Source organism: Brachycentrus maculatus, unplaced genomic scaffold (genome assembly GCF_059751285.1).
Source record: "Brachycentrus maculatus isolate JH-2025_06_01 unplaced genomic scaffold, ASM5975128v1 h1tg000757l, whole genome shotgun sequence".
NCBI classification, from domain to species: Eukaryota; Metazoa; Arthropoda; class Insecta; order Trichoptera; family Brachycentridae; genus Brachycentrus; species Brachycentrus maculatus.
Genome location: NW_028281487.1, coordinates 268167 through 294515, shown reverse-complemented (window position 1 = coordinate 294515; position 26349 = coordinate 268167). Strand labels below are relative to the sequence as shown.

The window sequence follows — 26349 nt, the reverse complement described above, 5'->3', positions numbered from 1 at the left end:
CATGCCAATTATGAAATACTGTGCTCAACACATTGAAATTGGCAACAACAAAAAAACTTTTTTTACAGTAATCTAATAATCTAAGACTAGTCAGATTTAAGTAAATTAAAATTCTACTTAACCAACTTGATGTCAATTATATATGTTATTTTATTTTATGGATGTATAGTTAACTACTGAATTACAAGAAGAGACGGGAAAAATAATCCCTGTTCAAGATCTTTGCCAGCTTATCAAAACATATTAAAAAATGCTATTTTTTTAGAGTACACTATTTTGTACTTGTGGACAAACTGAATTGGCAATATTTTATATTTAACCACACTCCATCTATGAATATATCATGTGCGTTTGACAAATTTATGGGTTCCATAAAAATATCACAAAAAAATTGAAGTAGAAAAAAAACAGCATATATAAGCTACACTTTTAGGTGATTTTTTTTACAAAAAAAAATAGTTTATCTCACGATAATATGGAGAACATAAAATTAGTTGAATATTTTCAGTGATTATATTGTAGAAAAAATGGGCGAGGTGGTGAAACAGAGTTTTTTTTATGTTAACGATTCTCTTAAAACATATGATGCAAGAAATAGCATGATAAAACCACCAATACCAATAATTTCATTAATATTTTCAAATCTCAATTCCACTAACAAGGGATTTTATCAAGTTGATACAGATTTTAATCACTGTTACTAAGTGTTGTTTTTGGTACCTATGTGGTAGTTTACCTTTCAATCTCCCTTCCAATTTCAGATGAATCATACCCAAATTTAGTCAGGTGTAAATAGCATTACATTATGTAAAAGACTTCTAGTTATTGTACATTTATACTTATATACAAAACACCAAAATTTTCTTCATCTCCACAATCGTCTTAGAAATTATTGGAATGCACCGGGCACGGCATTGATGTAGTTTTGCCAAAAACTACCAAAAGACAAACAAGATTTTTTCATCCAAGATTACGAAACCCTTGACAATCATTCATTTTACTTAGTTAATAATGGAGAAATTATTCCTCTTAAGATTATTTCCAATCCCTAATTCACCTATTTTTGTATAATAATAATAATAAACATAATTTATTCCCATATACTTATCATTATTTCCATGTTTGCAATGTGTTAACACAACCAAATGTATAATTCACTCCTTAATAACAAATATTTTATAATAAGTAATTCAAGTCTTCTCAATCTTTCCTAATAATAAATAATAATAAAAACACAGTTTCTGATATGCAATACCATAACTAAATAAGGCAAATAATTATTTGGTCAGTAACCGAATTAATACATGGTTAGTAACCATTATAAATATAGGCGTTAGAAACAATATATAGCCATTGAAAATTATAAAAAGGTTGGTAAGTAATTATTTTTCAGTTATAAGTAGTTTACCGTAAGTGTAAATTCTTAAATTAAAGGTTTGTATTTACTGTGCTGACCATTTTGATGTATTACTGACTGAATTTTTCTAATTTTCTAACCATAACAATGAAATAGATACTGATCAAATAAGTAAAGGCCAATAGTTCAAGATGTTATAAAATAGGAACAATGTTAATTTTGAAATCAAATATAACCTTATCCTTGGAATTCATTCAGTGTTTCTAATATTTTTTATTTCCATTTTCTTCCGACTGGCACGAAGGGGTTGCCTCTGCAAAATAAATAAAGTAATGTAATTATCAATATTTGTACATCGGATTTCAAGACTGTTGGAGTTTAATACTTTATACTCCTCATCCTTTGCTACCTACCATGGGAGGATGGTCACCATATATTACTAATATCACACGTGAAGCTTTGCTTTTGTAATTTTAAGTATTGAATCAACAAGGTCTATAGTGAATTATATTTAGGTAGTGAGTACCATCCTTCATTTTTCCTCCCTGTTGATGTTGTTTTCTGCAAATCAAACAATTGGGGCTTTCAAAAGTATTTTTAACGTGTTCTGTGCATCAAACACGGCTCTTTTGTCCATACAAATATTCCAGCAACGTGTTGACAAGAGTTGTGTTGAATAAAGATAGGTTTGTAGCCGGTCTTATGTGTTTTGAAAACACAAAGGAATACACTTATTTATGATGTTTAAATGCATATAAAGTAGGATTTGATTTTGAACAAGGTTATGGGTTTTCAAAAATTTGCGCTGTATGACATCATTTTATACATATTGAACGTATACGCATTGAATTTATAAGCATGCCAAGGAAAATTTAAACTAACTTTTTGCTTTTGAGTTTTCCCAAAATATCTACCAGATCTTTAAATAAATTGATCTACTATAATTTTTAAAAAAAAACACCTGAAAGGAAAACCAAATGTTATTTTATTGAACTGAATTGTACATGATACGGATTGGAATATGTACGGAATATAACACAATGCAGGTAGGGAGATTTTTCATATCGATTGCCACGCTTGGGCATAAGTTAAGTAATGATAAAATGTTTATATGTTACCAATGTCCTTCTTTGTGTAATCTGGGTTGTTCCACGGCTGCTGTTCACTCGTTCCAAAGAGAAGCCAAAACAGGTTGAAGAGAAAATAAATAGCAGAGGAAAGGAAGAATATTGGTCTCCAGGCTTCAGCTTCTGTTTCATGCTTATGAAAAAAAAAACAAACAAAAAATTATATTATTAAGAATATCAACAAAAAAAGATAAGTACAGTAATCATGATTTAACATCCTCATTCATGGAAAAGACTCTGAATGCTACTAAGGTAAAATCACTATTAATTTTGTTGGAATCTGAAAATGGATGAAATCATAATGTACACACTTATTTGGTTGCAATGCAAGGACAATATGCAATGAATTTTTATATTTTGTAAGTATACCTGTCACTATTGAAAACAGCTGTCGCAGGTACATAAAAACATGCGCATATTCAAATGCAACATGGTGTAGAATTTTCAAAGTTATTGGTGAATAACTTTAGAGCTTATGATTTTGAAGACAATATCACTTACATTTTTATTTAAATATATGTGTTCTCAACTATAGCTTAACACATTGTTGTCGGGCGGTTTTATCATATACGACCCTAATTAGTATGTATACTAATTGGGGTTGTATACTAATCACAAGTAACCACAAACCCAATTCTGATCTGTACAATGTTGTTTGGCATCTCGCACTCTATCAAAAATAAGCAAATAGAAAGCTTATAAGCATCTCCCGCTCTCTACCGACAGTATGCAAGAGACACTTTTAAGCGTTTTCCACAAACAATGTGTCAATTATTAGGACAGCAAATGCGACATCCAAAGATATTTAGAGATATAATGTTTTCATGACTAAGACTCAAGTACAAAAGGCTCTTCCTTAGCGGAGGCTGTCAGAAGTGAAAACTGGCGGGAGATATGGAGAAATATTGTGAAAATAACCCATGATGGTTATGGTCCTCAATCGTAAGGAAGCAACTAAGAAGAAGAAAGAATTTGTTATTATTGTAATCATTTCTTCTTTTGAAAAATTGTTAAAATATTTGTCAACCATAAATATTTATAGACTAGTGTGTGTTTTGTCCGCCTCCGTAGTGTAATGGTCAGAATGCTCGGCTACCGTTCTGGAGGTCCCAAGTTCGATTCCCAAGGGGGGTAAAATAAATATTAGTGATTTTTTCACTGTGATATTTATTCAAAATCACCATGGACTGGTACCTGAAGCAGAGGGCTGATCACCTTTCCTTCATGTGTAAACGATCAAGATAAAACTGCGTTTATATGACACAGTGCCCTATGCACCATTTGGGTGCGGATAAGGGTTTACAGTGTGTGTGTGTGTGTGTGTGTGTGTGTATATTTCTATTAAAGAAAGCCTTTTTAATTATTTTTTTGAATATAATTATACTCACTTCTTTACTAAGCATTAGTCCAACTGATAAAGGAGCAATAATTGATAGAGTATTAGCTGCTGCATTAGTAATCCCGAGTAATACTCCTGCAAAGTTTGGTGCAAGATCAATATGATTCACCTTAAATAGAAAATAATTCAATATTAATACATACTGTCATCGAGATGCATAAAAAGATTTCGGTCGCATAAATATATTCTTCATTCTCGGATAAATTGATTTATCATAACTAATATATCCAATTTCGAGAGCAGTATTTTGTTTACTTTTATTAATTCTGCGAGTATGATAAATGCCTGCTGACCAATGTTATCTTTATTTTATGCACTGTCTTAAAGAGATACACTTATGATTTATTAAAGATGAATCATTAAATTTAATGGGATATTAATCATTCACATTTTGGATTAGTAATACTTTTATAATGAAATATTTCTGTTTTTCAATTGGTGGACTGTAGCCATTAATCTTTTTTATAATAATGGAATTTTCCATTGTTATTATATGTATCGCCTACTTTCAAAATCTGCCAGATCCAATTTTATTAGATTTAAAAATAAATACTCTATCGGAATGCCAATTGTGGGTTTTATTGTTTAAAATATTTATATACTTGAAAACCCTGCTAAAAAATACATAAAAACAGTGTTGTATTTCAAATTCCGCTATATTCATGGAACTTGCCTTCTGACCCATATTGGCCAATCACAGAGCGGGGATAGGTCAAAAATTAAGATGACGTCATTATCGGTTTATGTCTCGTGTTTTTCTTTTTTTTAAACACTGAAAAACATATTTAAATTCTCTATTTCATAATATTTTATCTAATGATAGACAAATCTTTTAAACATAAATGTTACCCGGAGAATTTTGCATTTTTTGTAAAATCGACTTACATGGATCTGGCGGATTTTGAAAGTAGGCGACACGTATAATGTACGTAATTACCTGGTAACCAACATAATGTCCGGCATTAATCCCAACTGTTACTGTAAGCAATGTAACTGCCACCGTGATGTCAGATGGAGCATATGACAATCCAATGAGCGCTAATGCTGGACCCCAAAATCCTTAAAATATAATGTATGCATATCTTTGATATGAATTCATCACCTTATATTTATGAAGCTATTTTTTACCTTGCGTACAAAAACTAAGCATTACAGTACTTGATTGCAATTTTTATTTAATATTAATAAGTAATAGTATTGTGGTATACATTTTTCTTACCAATTGTATTAGAAATTTTCCTGGCCGCTGTGATTGAAACAATCTTCTTATTAATAGCGTAATCTGAAGTATAACTAAATACAAAACTCAGCATCCACATCACAAGGTATGGAAGTGCAGTTAGAAGTCCATTCTGTCAAAATAAATTATTTTATTTTAATATTTTTTTTTTTTTTTTTTTTTTTATATATTTTTTTTTTACAAAAATACATTTTTGAAATACAAAATAGGTAAATATACAGAACATCTTATATATAACGTTTCTACCTCTCTAATAAAGTAGATACTTGTGTTTAGAGAGGGAGTTCGTTTCACATTTATTTTTATTTTTTTTATAAACTAAGTAAATTAGAACAAAGTAAATTAAAATTAAAAATAAAAATTAACAAGGTAAATTAAAAATTAAAAATAAACATTCTTTGGTATGGAGTCTAGGAAGGGGTGGGTCTTAAATATTTTTTAATTTTAGTTTTAAAAGTTTGATAATTTTTTATAGATTTTAAGTTTTCCGGAAGTTTATTAAAGTTTTTTTTACCTATGTACGTATAATGGTTTAACGCTGCTGTTGTTTTACATCTGTGCAAAATTAAATTATTAGAATATCTAGAGTAAAATGAGTGTGAAAAACATTTACTAAGATGAGTTCATTATGTAATAATAATAATACATACGCTCTTGATGTCAACACCAAGTACAAGTTTCATGTATGAAGGCATCTCAGTTAGCAGCATCCAGAATCCCCAATTGTGACCACATTGACACACTAAGAGAGACCAGAATGGAAGAGACGTGAGTATAGCTCTCCATGGAGTGGGAATGTGCTGCAAAATAAATGTTATTTGTATCATTTATAAGCCTATGGATGTCAAAAATTTATAACAATGAATCCCAAGACTGAACCCACTGAAAAAATATTCAACTGATGGGGTGAAATCCAACATTTTGAGTGTGTCCAAATACTTGTTCACAAAATCTGGATTATGTCCAAATACAATTTGGACATAATCCAGATATTGTATTTGGACACACTCAAAATGTTGAAAATTAATTATCTGGTCAAATTATAAGCTTAATAATAAAAATGAAAATGGTATTTTCTGGCGTTTCTCATGTGTGTGATTATAATCCAGGATTCGGATCTCACATACTAATATAAGAGTTTCTGCTTAATAAAAAGCTTCTTTACATCTCATCAATAGATGTCTCTAGTGAAGTTCTAGTGATTCATGAACAAGGTTTCTAAATTGGTTCATATATATAGAACTTCCAAGAATTTGAGTAGTGTGGTTGTCAATAATGGGTAGAATTGGTGAATGTTACACGTGTGTAAAGTGATCACTTAAACCAGCCTATGACGGTCGTAAGCCCCGTAAATGCCCAGACTTCCATATTCTTCTTCATCTTTGATGAGATGTCAAAAAATAATAGGGTGAAATCCATATGGGTTTAAGTATTTAATGAGGTAAAAAAAATGGATTAAGTTCCTACGAATAGTATTAGTTTGACCATTATCCTTAAAGCCATACAGATTCTAATGAAATGTGAATTATTATTGATAAAAGTTTTGAAAATATTTCTCTGTTTCCATGAATAATATTTTGACATAAGAAATTGTTTTTCTCAAAAAATAATGTCAGTCTTAATGGGAAAACCTGGTTTTCAGTGTTTCAATCGATACTGCAATCGCATATTATCAAAAAAATATATAAATATAATAGACACCTAATTTATTTATTGTCCGCCTCCATAGTGTAATGGTCAGCACGCTCGGCTACCGTTCTGGAGGTCCCAGGTTCGATTCCCAGGGCGGGAGGGGGGGTCAAATAAATATAAGTGATTTTTTCACTGTAATATTTATTCAATATTACCCTGGACTGGTAGCTTAAGCGGAGGGCTGATCACCTTTCCTTCATGTGTAAACGATCGAGATATATGACGCAGTGCCCTATACACCATGTGGGTGCGGATAAGGGTTTTATTTTTTTTATTATTAATTTATTTCATAGCACTTTTCATCAAATGAAAACTGATCAATAAGAATGAATAGAATAAAATATTGCAAACTAATATTTTTTGCTCTCAACTATTGAATTGACAATCTTGTTTATGCGACCCTGGATAATAGGAAATATGTAATGTAATTTCACTATTTAAATTTGAATTTGTTGTAATATTTCTTAACTAGATTGTCTGATTTATTTCACAATCCATTTTCTCACCACTTTCTCTCCAGATTGTCCCAGGGATCCTTCGATATAATCCTTTTCTTCGACAGAGATGAACCTCGAAGATCTTGGACTATTAGCACCAAAGATGAAGTAAATAACCATCCATATAATGGAGGCAATACCCATGGTGTAGAATGTAGACGGCCAACCCCAACTGCTACCGCATAGTTGACCCACTAACGGTAGGAATACCACTGTTCCAAACTGGGCACCTGGAAAAATACATGAATGTTTTTCAAAATAATATAAACTAAATCATTTTCCTAAAATTTCTTTAACAACATTCAGAGTGTCCTAACTTACTAACTAACTAACTATCACGCCGCTTCCCCGCAGGGGTAGGCAGAGAGAATAGAACGCCACACCACTCTGTCTTTTCAAACATTCCTCGCCTCTTCCACGTTCATACATCTCCTCATACACACCCGCCGATTGTTTGGACTCCTAACCTGACCGCTTTCAAGTATTTGGCATACCTGATCGTGCCAAGTTTTTGTCGGTCCTGAGTGTCCAAATACTTCAAATACTTAAATCACAAACCTGTATTATTTTGCTAAGTAGTTATTTTTATAAATTTTTGTCATCTCAACATAGACGAAGAAAAATATGGAACTATTAAATATATTGATCAAACTCGTGACACAGTACATGTGAGTTCACAACAGCCATCTATGTTGGAATATGGTCTTTGTCGGTCATATTATAAGCTACATAAAAAAATTAAATCATGTTTTCAAGCGGGTCTCAAGTATGTGAATGTAATCCTAGATTCAGACCTTGCATACAAATAGAAAGAGTCTTTGCTTTATGAAAGCTTCGCTATTTCAACATAGATGGTTGTTGTAAACTTACATATACTGTGTCATGAATTTGATCAATATATCTAAGAGTTCCAATATATCTAATCATGGGTATAATTAGTGAATGTTTTGTGTGTAAAGTGATCACTTGACCCATGTGAAATAAGCCTGCGATAGTCGTAAGCCCTCTAAATGCCCAGACTTCCATATTCTTCTTCATCTAAGTTGAGATGAAAAATGTAAAATTTCGTTGCAATGTTACCTGCGTAAACAAAAGTGCTGAGTCGCCCTCTTTCCGAGATGGGTGCCCACTTCCCCAGCAGCGCATGACAGGAAGGGTAGAACAGGCCTTGGAACAGCCCTTGTAACACGCGGCAAGCGCATAATGCACCCCATCCACCCTTTAAAAAGTATTCAGTAATAAAAGGCACTTGTAACTATTAATAATTAATTACATCTTTGTGTTCATAATCAAATATACTTCATTGCTATTAACATGTGCACATACTAGCAACATGAAAAGAAGTTATATGTTTCTCATTTTCCTCCTTCAAAAAATCGTGACTTCTTCTTTTACCCGTATCCGCAACTGCATTGTATTGATGCTGTGTACACTGAACGTTGATTACACGTAGGCAAGATGTTCAGTCAGCACTCTTAATGGTAACACTCCAGGCCAATGAAATGATTGTAACCAAATGTGGTGACCAATATATTATGTAGCGGATTTGCATATGAATAGTTTAAAATGTACTACATATGCTTTATATATTTTTAAAAATATTGTGTCCTTCTCTTCCCAATAACTGTTAAGTGAACCCTGAAGAACAGCCTATGCAATGTACTGCTCATTACTGAAGAGTAATTGAGGGCGGCCCGACGAAAATATTTGGCGACGTTTGGCGGACTTCCCGACCATGGAGACCCGTCTGAGCCGTAAGACGTTGCCATCTCAAAATAAATTAATATAAAGGGGTCGCCACTGGACCGCAGACGTCAGAAATACTGAGATAGCCTTCTGGACGCTGTTTAAAATGACTCGTGCACCATTGTGTTCGCATTTCTACAATTTTCTCAATTACCAAATTTCTCTTTATTCAAATATGTGTCTACGAGGCCATCAATCACGTCTTTTCGCTCGATCTCTTCATTTTCTTCGCCCTCTAGCGGTCGATTTAACAAACAAAAACCAATGCGCATCACCTTCGCGCAGGATTCTGCTCGATTTGACAGGTACAATATTTATTGTCTCGTCTTATGTTGTCTTTACTTTAAACCGTTCTTTTTGCGTCAATTTCTGAGGGAAATCCTGCGCACATCAGTACCCTGTTAGTACTCTGTGGTAGGTACTTACACATTTAGCAGCGACTGGAATAATAAAGCAAAGAATTCCATTGGCCGCCAGTGACACCACCAAAGGCAATTTTCCGCCAAATCTTTCCGCTAAAACCCCGGCTGGAATTTGGGAGACGATGTAACCCCAGAAAAACGAACTCAGAATCAAGTCCTGCGTCTTCCTTGGCCAATCAAATGTCTGCAACAAAAAAAATATTTTTAATACAATATATTTTTAACATATTAATGTTGCTGACTAAAAGGCGTTTTAAACTGTTTAGATAGAAGATACCTTCTTTCCAACCTCCACTTGTAGGTACGATAAACACGATCGTGATTATATAAAGGCAGGGTGATCAGCTATGAGCTAAATGTTAGATTAATTGGCAAATGAGTGTAAAATGCTATAAAAAATATCCCTGCCCGTTGTTATGTACAAGGATTTAAAGCATATTCTGTTTATGTATGTATCTTAAAAGTTATATTAAATGTGTATAGTAAATAATAAGAGGATGACTCTGATCTTAAGAAACAATACAATAGATACAATACAATGGATTCAGTATTTTATATCAATCAAGATTTGTCACACAGTTTATTTATTTGTCTGATTCTTTTTGTCATATTTTCTAAATAATACACCACTATACCTGACAGATATTGATGCCCTGTTGCCTCATCCATTGTTGTCAAGTGCATAACTTTTTTCGCTCATTCTGTTTCCAATATCTTTTTTGCTTTTTATTTTTACAAAACTTATTTGCGTTTATATATTTGTATTTACAAAAACGCTTAAATTTCATGCTTTTTCTGTGAGTCTAAGCGGCCCATTATTTGAAATATCAGGTATCAAATTATGTTATAGTGGGTTCGAACCGAGAAACTCTGACTCAAGAGTCTGCGACACTAACCACGGGACCACAACCCGACACAATATTACAATATTTCTTTTTCAAAAATTGTATATATACTCACTCTAAATGAGGGACATCGTCAAGGCCTACTAGAGACAGGCCTGGGCGCGCAAACGCCGAATTACGAAGTCAGTGCTATTGTCCGCGTGCGATATGCGAGTGGAATTTCGGATTATTTTTTAAAGTTTTAAACCTACAATTTTCGAAAATCCAGATGTTTAATGATAACAGTTTATACAAAAAAGGAAAGGTAAAAATAAAACGAATTAATATTACATAAAAAGGCATTATTTATTTTCTTATATACACACACATACACATATACATGTATATATATATATATATATATATATATATATATATATATATATATATATATATATATATATATATATATATATATATATAAAATATACTATATCATACTCAAAAACACAAAAATAGTAATGGAACCTACAGTAAATTATACAAGTAAATTATAATAATGACATCAAGAAAATGTTGCATTTACCAAGTAAAATTAAAATTTAAAATGGACAGAAATTACCACAAAGCTATAATCTCACCATAAAAGACATGCATCAAGAATATAATTATTTCTAATATATATATTTATATATATATATATATATATATATATATATATATATATATATATATATATATATATATATATATATATATATATATATATATATATATATATATATATATATATATATATATATATATATATATATATATATATATATATATATATATATATATATATATATATATATATATATATATATATATATATATATATATATATATATATATATATGTATATACATATACACATTTAACATTAAAAACATGTAATATAACAGTAATTGAAAAAAATCTATTCAACACAAATATTTTAAGCATAAGATATCAAATGGAAAAATAATTGGACATGAAAAGAAGCTTATAATTATGTAAGTAAATTTCTTAATATTGGTGACCATATAAGTCGATTCAATTACAACATTTGCATTTAATCTTGTACTACTCAATTTAACAAAATGCTTCAATTTTGTTAAATTGACAATTGAGAATATGTGATTTATGTTATGTGAAGGATTTAATTTAAAGACATGTTACATTAATTTACTCAAACAGTTTACACATTAGGTTTGATAGTTGATGGTTATGGATGAGAAAAAACTAATAAAATTTTAGTACTTTTCTACTTGATCCCGAACAACTTTGTGCAGCAAGTTCATCATTTTTGATTTTTGCTAAGTTACTTAAAAGGAGTTTACAGGTTCTATGGCAAATATTTTCTAATATTATTAGCAAAGTCTTATTACAAATACATTCATTTAAAAAATCACCTTGATTCAAGAAATAATAATTTAATTTAGAAACACTTATCTTATTTAAAATATAGAGTTGATTCTGGCCACTAATAAAAACATCAGGACAATAATCTAAAATTGTTTGCAAACTAAACCATACCAATGCTGTAGCAAGAGGAATGCACAAATAATTAGTATTAAATAACATATGATACGTAGCCGAGGAGTGTACAAACATTGACGCTGCAAATATCAAAGTATTCCCGCTGTATCGACGGAGATTTTTTAGGGTAGCGGCATACTTAATTTGTTCTATAATGAACATAATTCTCTGATCACTATCTGGGAAGTGTGATTGCAACATAATTAGAACATCATTTAAATCAATGGCGGGGATGGTAATGTCATGGATAGAGGATTCAATAAAATTTATCACGTCACTTAAATCATCTACGTTTTTGATTATACTCACATTTCTCGGATGACGACTTTTACTTACTAACTTATTACCTAAATATAAATGTATATTTAAATCACTCACTACTTTAATAGCGCCCAAAACACAAGGCGCATCATTTAAGTCAATTAAACACAAAACTCTTTGTAACGCTGTCTCCGTTAAAACCCATTCTGGTTTAATTTGATTGGTCTTAGTTAAATCGTCTAAACTGTTTATGGATTTTGCTTCATTCAGCTTCCTTAGGTCATCGAGGCTGTTTTGAAGAGCGATCTCCATCCGGGATGTCTCCACATCAGCGAGTCTTCTAGTTGATTGGGGTGCGGTGGATAGATATTTGGGAGCACTCGGAAATATTGTAGGAATTGCTCCCTCACGAAGCTTGGGAATTTTGCGAGGCACATCTATAGCTTCCTCGCGTACTGTGCATCTGTCGCTTCGTATAATCATGGATTCTTCGAAATGCTTGATGCAAACATATGGATTTTTTATTCCAGAAAAATCCGTAGGAATCCGACAAAGCCATTTTTTCCGTAGAGCATCGTTTTTTGGAAGAGCAAATGTGGATACATTTTCTTTTTGAGAGCGGTAGTTGGATTTACATCCAAAAACGCTGCAACATCTCCCCATTTTGTTTTGTAAACCACCTGTAATGAAACAAAGAAATTAAGCGTAGGAATTTAAGAATGCTAAGTTTGGTCATCCGAGGTTATCGTTTGGTTATCTTGGATAGATAAACTCAACATGAATAGTGTATGTTTAATACAATAATTTAATATGATAACGAAAACGAACAGAAATTTGAGTCGACATCATCTCTCGTGAGTAAGCTCATGGATTCGTAAGCGAAATATAACCTCAAATGTGAAATAATGATTTTGTTGAAAATATTAAGTATTGTTATAAATAAAACACGTGTCAATATTCACGTTACATAAACACTTAAAAATGAAATACAAATAAGTATGCATTGTTATATAAGCTAAAAAGTAGCAACGATTTATTGAAACGTTTTGAAACGTCAAATGAGATTTATACTCGTATAAACATCGAAATTGTGTTATAAATACGAAAATTACTTACCAATTCAATTTTCAAATACACTTCACTGTCTAATCACTCACTTTGAAGTTTATATGCTTTTAATTCAATATCAAAACAACACACAAATAAAGCAACAACGAACATCAACATAAACAATCGCGGCCATTTGTAAACACTGGACGCACCGACGCACTCCGCTTGGCTCGAACTGCAAATTTAGAACACCGATTTGATCACGTGACATTTCAAAAACCCTTGTGCGCCCAGGCCTGTCTCTAGTCGGCCTTGGACATCGTGTGATGACGTCACATTTACAAATAGAGTTTTGTCTAATCTTAAAGGTTTGATACTTTTACAACAGACAGTTTTTTTTGTTTTTATTTTTTTTTGCATTTCACAATACATTGTAATAACAAGTACAATTTTGTACAATACAAAAAACATCACACAAATGCATGGCCTGTGTGTGGGTATACATTTTGTTTTAAGTTATAATAAAAGGCACTGGAAAGAATACGATAGATATCAGATATGTAAGTAGATTCAAAGAGCAAATAATAAATTAGATATAAATAATAAATAATAAATTTGATTTAATATTATTTTTTGACATCTCATCAAAGATGAAGAAGAACATGGAAGTGTGGGCATTTACGGGGCTGACGACCGTCATAGGCTGGTTTAAGTGATCACTTTACACGCGTGTAACATTCACCAATTCTACCCATTATTGACAACCACACTACTTAAATTCTTGGAAGTTCTATATATATGAACCGTTTTAGAAACCTTGTACTTGAATCACTAGAACTTCACTAGAGACATCTATTGGTGAGATGTAAAGAAGCTTTTTACTAAGCAGAAACTCTTATATTAGTATGTGAGGTCCAAATCATGGATATCAATCACACACATCGCTCACTCCTTTTAAGAACGTCATAAATCAAAATTCTTCAATTTTCAGTTGTGCATGTTTTCGGAATGTCCAAAAAATTTACTTTATCCCAGCAGAAGCGGCATATTTTTAACTTAATATTTACCCGCCACAGGGCAGAAAGTGTTGTTTGTGCATTTTGAAGAAAGGTATTGTTTAATTATTTTTTAAAATAAACTAAATATTTTTCAAATGGAAAAAAAAAACCTTCAGGTTTTACTTTAAAAGATCTGTTGCACAGTAAAAAGTTCAGTAAGTGACTTCATATTTATTTTTGATACATTGTATTATATTTTTAAACTTTAAAAACGTTCTCCTGAAAATCGAGTTTTTTTTTATTTATGACGTTCTTGAAAGGAGTGAGCGACATGAGAAACGCCAGGAAATACCATTTTCATTTTTATTATTTAAGCTTATAATTTGACCAATTAGTGCAGTCATATAGTTTTTGTGGAATGAATTAAACAGTTTAGGAGCTATGAATAATGAGGGTCTTTGCGCGAGTCTGGATTTGCAAAAAGGGATTTCTAGTATGTACACTTTTTATTCTTTGGCTAGATCTATTAATATTTCAAATTTTTAGGAAATAAATGTTGCCGCACGAAAACATATTTTATACACTGATGACAATAGAGTTTTCGTAGCTCCAAAAGTACAGCTTCCTGAAGCAATTGAATTTTGTAATTTTGCTTTATACACTCACAGTAACGTTAGCCGTTGTAGAGGAAGAATCCGTCATAGCCACGATTCCAACACCCATGCTCACTCTGATACCATACGCCATCACTAGACCCAAGAAGATCAAGAACACTTGGAGATGCCGAATTCCAAATACTTTATCTGGAAAAAATACCAAGTAAACATTAGCAACGTTAGCAATTTCAATTAACATATACATTACAAACTAAAAAAATTAAAGCGTAAACATTAAAATCGAGAATATGCAAGAATACTATTGCTAAAGGTATAGAAGAATCCCGCTTCGGAAAACTCCTTCAGGCACATGGAACAGATTAATATCCAATGAAATACTGTTCAACGTAGCGATAGCTCTTCCTACAGGCATAACCATCGGCAAGTTAGTCCTGTGTATAGGAATGTGAAACAATCTATGCCGACGCTGTCTTAGGTAACTATCGGGAACATACAGACCAATGCTCTGGATAATTTCAGGATTATCGATCATACCGCACAACAATCGATAAAAATGCGTAAACAAATACACATTCCTTCTAGTCTAGTAGTAGTAGTGTAGTATTAACATCTCAACATGGATGAAGAAGAATATGGAAGTCTGGGTATTTACGGGGCTTACGACCTGTCATATGCTGGTTATATGATTACTTTACACATATGCAAATTCACCATTGATTCTACCTTGATTAATTACTCATTTCATGATGATATCTATGATTGACAACCACACTACTCAAATTTTTGAGTAGCCATAGTCTGATTTAAGTGATCACTTTTTACACGAACATTCACCATTCCACGATTGATGACCACACTAATAAAATTTTAAAACTCATGTATTCTTCTAACCCTTATCCGCACCCGGTGGTTCATAGGACACTGCATCGTATTAAAGTAGTGTTTTCGTGTTCGTTACTTACACGATGGCAAGGCGATCACTTATGCGCTTCTGGGACCAGTCCTGGGTAAGTAAATAAATATAAGAGCGTAAAATCACATATATTTATTTTCACCCCTCCCCCTCCTGGGAATCGAACCCGGGACCTCCAGTATGAAAGCCATACCATAACCACCAGACTACGGAGGCGGATGAAATATGTGTTTGTAATTCTGATGGAATCAGCTGAACATATATATTTCCATATGTACATATATTTATAGCGTAAACATGTGTACGATTCGTACGTACGTATGAGTAAGTGTGTTGTATCACAGTGTTCCGCAAACTTTTTCTGCTCAAGGTAAACCTGCCAAATCAAGAAATTTTTAAGGTACACCAAAGAAAAAACAAAGTTTATTTAATATTGACTTATTATATAAAGCGAAAACATATAAAACATATTATGTTTAATGCGAAATGTGAGTCTCTTTAACTGAGCGCAGGCGATCAAAATTTGGAGCAGTGGATCATTTTCAGACGGGAGGAATATCTAATTTAACATACTCAACCTATAAAGGATTGTATTAGACTCGTTTTGTGTTTATAACAGCCGATTTAATCAATATTTTCATTCGTCATTTTCTTTTGGAATATTCGCCTTCATAAAAACGTTCCTTTCGTAAGTTGGTAATGAATGACGCCACAGAAACGATGGACTTATTTTAATATTGGTAAGATTGCTAAATTATTGACGGTTCTATTTGTTAATGTCTATGGTCCACCCTTCCACCCCTCCCCCCGTTCATATTTGTATAACACAAATGGTAGTGTAGTGGTAAACAAACGATCCACACTACTGCTAGTATAGCTCTTTAAAGCAGAGACAATTTGGGATACGCCGCATAACACACCCGGTGACGTGAAATTTGATGTCGTATAGCGGTGTCCGTTTTTCGTTTTATTAAAATATCTAAAGTTTAAACCATAATATCTCCATTTATTTATTGACTTGGCGTTTAATTTGTAGAACTACATTTTAATTTATGTATTAATTTTAAATCAAACACAAATATAAGGGTACATACCTACATCCCCCATTAGCGACTGTTGTCTCCCATAAATTATTACTGCACATGTTAAAACTGTCACATAGAATTGTATAGCTACATAAGGACCGTAGTCCATTTGATCTTCACATTCGTTTGATAATGGCCTAACAAGGCGAAACAATTGTCACAATATAATTTTTTATGTGTTTTTTGTTAATAAAATACAACTTAGTAGACTCAAAAAATCTGTGTTTGATTTAAAATTAATACATAAACATAATATCTCCCATAATTCTCTACAGATTTGAATAAGAATGTTACCGATAGTCTTATGATTTTTCGTGTTATTAGCCAATAAATCACATCATGAAATTTATCTATTGTTTATGAGGATGTTATCTTTAAAAAACTAGACATTTTCCGCAGCACACCAACCAATCACCACGGTACACTAGTGTGCCGCGGCGCACACTTTGCGGAACACTGTTATTTCACACATTATTTCTAAGTATGCGAAAAGCCAAGCGGAAATCAATTTCCTGCGAATGTGTTGATTTGCGTACCTATTGAATAGTGTACTTAGCGAGGTACATCATTACCTATTCTATTGTCACTTCATCCGTGTTGTTTACAAATGAACGTTAACTTCAAAATAATTAAGCACATTTCGGTTCACGAACAGTAAAGTGACATAATTCAAAATGTACAAACGTCACCGGATACTTCTTGCTATTAAAACTAACTAAATAACCAACCATCATTTTGTCCGTCTCCGTATTGTAGTGGTCAGCACGCTCTGCTACCATTCTCGAGGTCCCGGTCCCGATTCCCAAGGGGGGTCAAATTAATTTAAGTGATTTTTTCACTCTAATATTTGTTACATATCACCCTGGTCTGGTACCTGAAGCGGGGGGCTGATCACCTTTTTTTCATGTGTTAACGATCAAGATAACACTGCGTTTATATGCAGTGCCTTATGCACCATTGGGGTGTGAATAAGGGTTTAGAGAACTAACTAGCCATCACGCCGCTTCCCCGCAAGGATAGGCAGAGAGAATGGAACGCCATACCATCCTGTCTTTGCCTCTTCCACATTCGTGCATCTCCTCATACATACCCGCCGATTATTTCACTCCTGACTCGGCAGCTTTCAAGTATTTGACATACCCGATTGCGCCAAGTTTTCCTCGGTCCTCCTCCACTTCTTTCTCCAACTATATTTGCCTCATAAATTTGTTTAACCGTTATTTCCTCACTCATACGTTCCGCATGTCCAAACCATCCCAACACACCATGCTTAATGTAATCAATAATGCTTATCTCAGCCTTGTATTATTTCCTTATTTCACCATTCGAACATCTATCATACATCGTTTTCTCGCACATTCGTCTGAGAGATCGCATTCAGATTTCTTGTTATTATAGACACAACAATATAAGATATCGTTGAGAAGAGATAACTTCTTTATCATCGATAGTTATGGTTATCTTAAAAAAAGATCTTTTTATAATTTCTATTATTTTAGGTAATACGATTTCATATTTTAGTCAATTTTCAATTTCAATTTATTTATTTTCAATTTATTCAACAAAAAAATAATATATACATAACAAACAAAGCAAGAAGACTTAAAGGTGTAGAAGAATCCCGCTTCGGAAAACTCCTTAGGACACATGGAACAGATCAATATCCAATGTGATATTGTTCAACATAGCGGTAGCTCTTCCTACAGGCGTAACCATCGGCAGGTTGGTCCTGTGTATAGGAATGTGAAACAATCTATGCCGACGCTGTCTTAGGTAACTATCGGGAACATACAGACCAATGCTCCGGATAATTCCAGGATTATCGATCATACCGCGCAACAATCGATAAAAATGCGTAATCAAATAAACATTCCTTCTAGTCTCTAAACTATTGTAGCCAAGCATACCCTGGAGAAACTGGGTCGGGTAGAGCCAAGGATAATAGCCGTCATAAAGCTCATACTCAAAATATGTATTTAAAAAAGTTTCTTTAACTTTGTATGAAGTTACAAGAAGCCAAAGTCGAGTAGTAAAATCGATGTAATTTGCAAAACGTAATTTAAACGTTAACTTTTGTATAAAACTCCAAACCTAGCATTGCCTTGAATATTTGAATTCTCTAAGTTTTTCTGTAATCATAGTGAATATTACAGTATTGTATGAGAGTTAAATCCAAGTTTTTTTTAAATTTATTGACAGCTCTGATTAATAATTTGTTAACATATACATATTATTATTATTAACCATATCCGCTCCCTAGGTGGAGCATATGGAGTCCTCAAACTGTCTCCAGGCTTTTCTGTCGGCTGCCAGCTCCCTTGCATCCTCCCAAGTTAGGTCCGAGTCCCGAAGTTCTGACGAGAACTGCCGACGAATTGTCAGCAGTGGTCGTCCTGGGCGGCGCGAACCTGATGCCTTGTAAAAGAGGCAAGCTTGATAAAGGCTCTCAGGAGGCATGCGGAGTACATGGCCAAGCCAACTGAATTCTTGACGACAGTTGTGACCAAGATTTGCTGCGTCCTACGCCTTATCTCTTCATTCCTCACAAAGTCAAAAGATTATCCGCAAACACATATTCTCAAAGCTCAGTACACGGCTGCTCTGGGCCCTTGTAAGGTGCCATGTTTCACAGCCGTATAAGAGAACAGGAGCAATGCAGGCATTGTATAGGCGGCATTTGGTTTTCACCGAGTATAAATCCGATCTCCAGACAGCCTTCATACTGTTAAATGCATACTGTTATATAGATATAATATATTGTAAATAATAATTTAAAAAATAAAATTGTAAAATTGCACACTTTGTTGTCAACCTTTTATTACAAAGATAAGAGCATCCATGTACGTTGCACAGATTACAAAGTGATCACTTCAGACAACCTTGTGCCAGGTCGTAAGCCCTGGGATGCTCAGACATCCATATATATCAGACAACTATCAATAGGCGCCGCGGCGTTGTTGGGTAGACGCTCGACTGCGAAACTGGCGTCACGGGTTCGATTCCCGCCAATTGCAAAATGAATTCAAGATAGATTTATTTGCAATTAATCTGGTTGTTTATGATGTATTTTTCACATTTACTTTCCCTATCCTTACTATCCGAACTGCGGACAAGCCTGTAAAAGTAGAGGCTTTACGGGTTATTCCTTAAAAAAAAATCAAAATAATAATAATAAAAATAAACCCTTATCCGTACCCCAATGGTGCAATGGGCACAGCTTCATATAAACGCAGTGTCATATGATCGTTTACACACAAAGGAAAGGTGATCAGACCTCCGTTTCAGGAACCAGTCCAGGATTATATTGAATAAATATTACAGTTAAAAAATCACTTTTATTTATTTGACCCCCTCTGGGAATCGAACCCGGGACCTCCAGAACGGTAGCCGAGCGTGCTGACCATTACACTACGGAGGCAGACACGATTCCTATTCCTTAAAAAACAATCAAAATTATATGTAATAATCATATATGTAATAAAATATCACCCACAAACATAAACAATTAATTAAATGTGTAAGTCCCTCTCCAAGCACAAGAGCTTAGTCTCTTTATTGTGTTTATATATATTTATATATATATATATATATATATATATATATATATATATATATATATATATATATATATATATATATATATATATATATATATATATATATATATATATATATATATATATGTATATATATATATGTATATATATATGTATATATATATATATATATATATATATATATATATATATATATATATATATATATATATATATATATATATATATATATATATATATATATATATATATATATATATATATATATATATATATATATATATATATATATATATATATATATATATATATATATATATATATATATATATATATATATATATATATATATATATATATATATATATATATATATATATATATATATATATATATATATATATATAAATATATATATATATAACGTGGTAATATTTTCCTTTTGAAAATTAAGTGTAAATAATATGTAAAGTGGGTGTATAATAATAAAATAAACAATGTGTTGCTTTGTAATTAAAGTTTATTCTTAATTTATCTTTATAATAATTTTATATCTATCTATCTATCTATCTATCTGATTCTGACAGTTAATAATATTATCGGAAGTCTTTTGTTTTATTCTGAGCGACGCATGCGGCATCTGGTGGTAGAACTGTTTTATGTAGGTACTTTTTGTAAGTACTTAATAAAATGTATAGGTAGGTACCTAGGTATTTTATTACATCTCCCCCCTTGGGGATGAAAATTCATAGTAAAATTTTCACTCGTCCTCCGGATCATCTTCTTGTAGTGAATGGACTGGTATAAGTTTAGTGATATGATAATTTTTTTTTTCTTTCTTTCTTTTTTCTTTCTTTTTTCCTTCTTTTTTTCTTTCTTTTTTTTCTTTCTTGTTTTTTTTTCTTTCTTTCTTTTTTTTTTTCTTTTTTCCGTTCTTTTTTTCTTTCTTTTTTTTTTGTATTTTTTTTCTTCTTCTTGACCCTTTTAAAGTAGACACAGTTTTTTTTCAATCCATTTGTTTTTTTCTTTTGAATTCCTTCATTTTTATTCTGATCTCTTAAAGTATCTTCTAATTTAACCAAATTTATAACTTTTAATTGTTCATCTGCATTTTCATTCGATTTTAATACTGGATTCCTGCTTAGACAATCTACTTCTAAATTCTTCTTTCCTGGAGTATATTTTATTTTATCTTTCGTAGAAGTTTTTTCTACTTTATTTTTATTTTTATTTTTCAAGCACTGTTTCTGTGTTATTTGTATGTCTTCATTTTTATTCTGATCTTTTAAAATATCTTCTAATTTAACCAAGCATTTTCCTTCGATTCTAATACTGGATTCCTGCTCACACAATCTGCTTCGAAATTCTTCTTTTCTGGAGTATATTTTATTTTATATTTTGTAGAATTTTTTTCCACATTATTTTTATTTTCATTCTTCAAGCACTGTTTCTGTGTAATTTGTAAATCTTCATTTTTATTATTAATCTTATCATCCTCCTTTGTTTTAAACCAGCACGTTGCTTCAGAGTGATATCGAGTTCCCTTATTTAAATTTTCACAAATCTTACATGGACTTTTATCTTTAATTTTATCACTAGTTCTTAGATTTCCACGTCTTCTTTGATTATCTTCTAATCGTTTTCTTTGATCATCTTCTAATTTTTCTCTCTCACTCCGAACATATTGTAGTAATTGTTTTAATACATCTAATGTTTCATAATCCATTTCCAATTAACAAAATTGTCGTTTTATAACGTGGTAATATTTTCCTTTTGAAAATTAAGTGTAAATAATATGTAAAGTGGGTGTATAATAATAAAATAAACAATGTGTTGCTTTGTAATTAAAGTTTATTCTTAATTTATCTTTATAATAATTTTATATCTATCTATCTATCTATCTATCTGATTCTGACAGTTAATAATATTATCGGAAGTCTTTTGTTTTATTCTGAGCGACGCATGCGGCATCTGGTGGTAGAACTGTTTTATGTAGGTACTTTTTGTAAGTACTTAATAAAATGTATAGGTAGGTACCTAGGTATTTTATTACATATATTTATATATATAAATATATATATATATATATATATATATATATATATATATATATATATATATATATATATATATATATATATATATATATATAAACATATATATTTATAAAATGGTATAAGATTTGTCATCATGTACCCGTGTAGAGTTGCAGACAAAATAATAATAAAAAAGATCATTACGCAATGCACATTTCGACATTATTCAAGTTCAGTCAAGGCTATCGCACGAATGACCCTTTTTATTGGGTTGACATACTGCTGATTACAAAATAACCGTTGTTTTGCGGCGGTTCGATTTACGCCGATTCAAAATAACGCCGGTTGGTGCCGAATATGTTATAATCGAGATGTGACCTAACTACAATATTAGACGTGCATGATTAACGTCTCTTAAATCTAGAATTAAAAGAGTTGATTGAGGAATTAGATCACCCTCAATCATAAAATCCCGAAGAAAAAGAAGAAGAGTTGGAGAAAAAATGATAAAATGGCTGATCTTACTCGTATCGTCTCTTCTATAGGAACGTTAACAGATGAGTTCTGTGAGAGAGTATGATTCTGCAATTAAGGAAGCAACAATCATAGCATTTTGAATGCTTATTTCAAAAAAAAAAGTCTGAGAATTCAACTTCCTACCCATGAACTGGTGAATTAGTATTTATTTATTTTAAATGTATTATTTATATCAAGAGATTTTTTTATTGTTTTGTAAACGCATTTAAACTTTATTTGTTACATACGATTGCAATTTATTTTAAATAAAGGGAACCTAACTTAAATCATCCATCATATTTGTGTTCTGTTTACGCCGGTGTCTCTTGAAACAGAACCCCGGTAACCCCGTAAAACGAAATTCGCCTGTAGTTATCAATATTAAAAATTTTCGCTTTCTGGTGTATCCGGATTTTTGCTGATATTTTATGAACTTTATAAAATAAACAAAACCAAACTTTTTTACTATTTTTAATTTTTGTATGATTTTCTCAGCCGATTTCGACAGCACCTTCTCTTCTTCAGGGATGGATAATTTAATATATATCCCTAAAAAAGCCAAGGTGCTTGTCAAAACTGATTGGAAAAATAGCTACAAAAAAAGGTTTAAACAAAGTTTGCTTTTTTTATAAAGTTTAAAAAAAAATAATTATCATGAATTAATTAAAAAAAAAAAAAAAAAAATAGTGAAATAGCTTTCAATACCTTAACCTACTTTTTTAATTTCAAAGATATATATTACTCTCACGGTGACTGCCGGTATTTTTTTGAATGAGTCTATTTGCAACAAAAATGTTCGCTCTTTTTAAATAGGCCAACTTCTAATTCTGTATGCAGAAAAACCTTCAATTTTCTGCAGTGAAGACTTCTTTCTTAAACATACAGGTACCGAAAAAACTTTTTGAATACGGAAATACATCATTTCCGCCAATGTCCTAATTTTAGGGAAATTCGCTAGGTCCTAGGATACTTTTTATTTTATCGATACATTGTATCAAAATCCATTAATATTAAATAAAATATAATACAACTCATTTTAACACTCTCCTTATCATTCATCGTCACTTTGTGTAATACAACTTTGGTTTTACACGAAGTGAACGATGAATGCTAAGGAGAGTGTTATATTACCATACTACAAAGTTAACAATGTTTTTAATATACAAAATACAACTTATTTGATTTAGAAGTTGATGACTTATGCATTTAAAAAATAAATTGGCATACTTTTTATAACAAGGATCTAAATTGTTTTATTATCTTATGAAAATAATTTAGACAGAGAATTTTTAATTCATGAAATTTATAGATATATATACTTATACACATGCAAAAATATTTTTAATTTACAAATGTAAAAATGGTGAATTTGGAAAAATGTGTTAGTATTAATACTCATTATTTAATAACTTACCGGGTTTGGGTGGCAATGTTAACTCCCTTTTCACTAACATCACATCTCTTACACCAGCTTCAGAAGTCTTCATGATCACAATTTTTTTTATCTTATATTACGATTAATTTAAACAAAACCTTATTAAATACAATTAATTGGGATGATATGAGAATTTGCGATATATTATTTCATAATTCAATGCAATTAACAACTTCCGACGTTTTGAATTATCATTGATATCAAGACACTAAATCTGCATTTAATTTAAAATTTATTTTAAATTATTTAGAATGATATGCAAAACTTATCACTGGGTTTCGAGTACATGTTAATTATTATTATAATCGTTTGTTTATTTTAAGTTTCTTATCAAATAGGGTTTGAATATTAGACGATTAGTACTTTGTGTTTCTCGAAAGCAGATAGCACCGGTTAATATATGTCTACCATGATGTTGCGAGATTGAAAGCAGAACGTTTCGTTCGGCAGTCGGTCTGCAACTGATGGTTGTCAAAATATTCCTGTAAGATCGTCTGCAAATATACCACAGCGATACGCATCGCGCTGTGTATAATGATCCAACATTTACTCCACACAATTATACGTTTAAATAATCGCCATAATATGGCATATGCATCACAGCCTGAAGATTAACCGCGATGAAGAGATTACACGGAATGAGTACTGTAAATAATTGTTTAATTTATTCATGCCAACAAAATCGGTACATTGTTGTGTTTAAAGTAATTAGTTTAACTGAACCGAATATCAAGATGTAAAAGAGATCAGATGTATTTTCATTTAAGGAATTATTTATTGCCTTTTTTCGTTTCACGATCGAGCTGTTTTAGTAATCAAGGCTTTCGCATAAAAAATATTATTAACCACCGTAAATCATGTATTAATCTGATATTTTTTAACTGTCATCGTCTCGCTGTTGTGATTTATGATCAATTATATTTTTTAAATTGTCTGAGTGGAAAAATCCTATTAGGTATTTATTTAAACTATAATCCTTAAGGATGTGTCCCATACATACATATATAGGATGTTTCTTTGTTGTTGTTGAGGTATACAAATTCAAATACTACATTATGTATGTATATTTTTTCAGGTATAAAATCCATCAAGAGACTCCGAGCAATGTCCATGCTACCAAACAAATTAGTTGGTATTCAAGCTCCCTTTCAAGATAACCTTTCCTTCATGTATTTAACGATCAAGATAACACTGCTTCTTTACGATGCATTTCTCTATGCGACATTGGATGGGAAAAAGGGATGGAAAAATGAAAAGTTACATTTTTGTAAGCAGTACCAGTACGGGTACGGGTATGCAATTTCGAGTGCGTTAGCCATTACTGCTATTCTTATTTTTCTACACATCATTCCTCACTTACTAACTAAACATCACGCTGCTTCCCTGCAGGGTTACGCAGAGAGAATATAATGCCCTACCAATCTTTTCAAACATTATTTTCCTCTTCCACATTCATGCATCTCGCCATACATACTCTCCGATTTGGCACACCGATAGTCCTTCGCTGCGGAAGAGGATAAAATTGTGTTAAATTTGCTTACCTTTAAACTACGTATCATCACTTAAATGCATAAGTTCGTACAAATGGCATTAAAACTTGTACAAATGTGATTTAAAATCTCTCATTTCCCGCTCCGAGTACTGAATCCTTGGAATAGGGATTGCACGTCACTCGGTCTAAGCTAAATATATAATCCCTAATTCTATTTTACGTCTAAATACGAGCTGTTTTTATTTGACAGCTGTTTTTACCCGCGACGGTTGAAAATGTTTTAACCGCAATGGCAGCGCCATCTTTTCGACGTCACAGTAACTGACGCAATACTAAACATTTCTCATGGCAGCTGCTGTCATATTTTCAATGTTTTTTTTTTTAAATATATGTTTCATTAATTTTTTAAAAATATTTTCATTGCTTTTTAAAATGAAACGTCAATTTAAAAAATATGCAATCTCGTTTCTTTATTTTTTGTTTAATCAGGCTCAGCCATAGCAACGCGAAGCTGGGTACAGC

The 26349-nt window shown here is 31.8% G+C and overlaps 2 protein-coding genes across 2 annotated transcripts; both read right to left on the bottom strand.

The window, feature by feature from the left end:
• Window positions 1-1060: 1060 nt before the first annotated feature.
• Window positions 1061-24819, bottom strand: LOC148300280 (putative inorganic phosphate cotransporter). The gene is made up of 11 exons (XM_088275011.1): window positions 24315-24819; window positions 14843-14979; window positions 9485-9664; window positions 8393-8531; window positions 7322-7542; window positions 5774-5923; window positions 5103-5235; window positions 4821-4942; window positions 3873-3992; window positions 2476-2617; window positions 1061-1670 (listed from the first exon to the last, which is right to left on the bottom strand). The coding sequence occupies exons 1-11, from the start codon at window positions 24385-24387 to the stop codon at window positions 1621-1623; spliced, it is 1467 nt and encodes a 488-aa protein (XP_088131137.1). The 5' UTR covers window positions 24388-24819; the 3' UTR covers window positions 1061-1620.
• Window positions 11432-13383, bottom strand: LOC148300281 (uncharacterized). The gene is made up of 2 exons (XM_088275012.1): window positions 13245-13383; window positions 11432-12808 (listed from the first exon to the last, which is right to left on the bottom strand). Exon 2 carries the CDS (start codon window positions 12789-12791, stop codon window positions 11571-11573), a length of 1221 nt encoding a protein of 406 aa, XP_088131138.1. The 5' UTR covers window positions 12792-12808; window positions 13245-13383; the 3' UTR covers window positions 11432-11570.
• Window positions 24820-26349: the final 1530 nt, after the last annotated feature.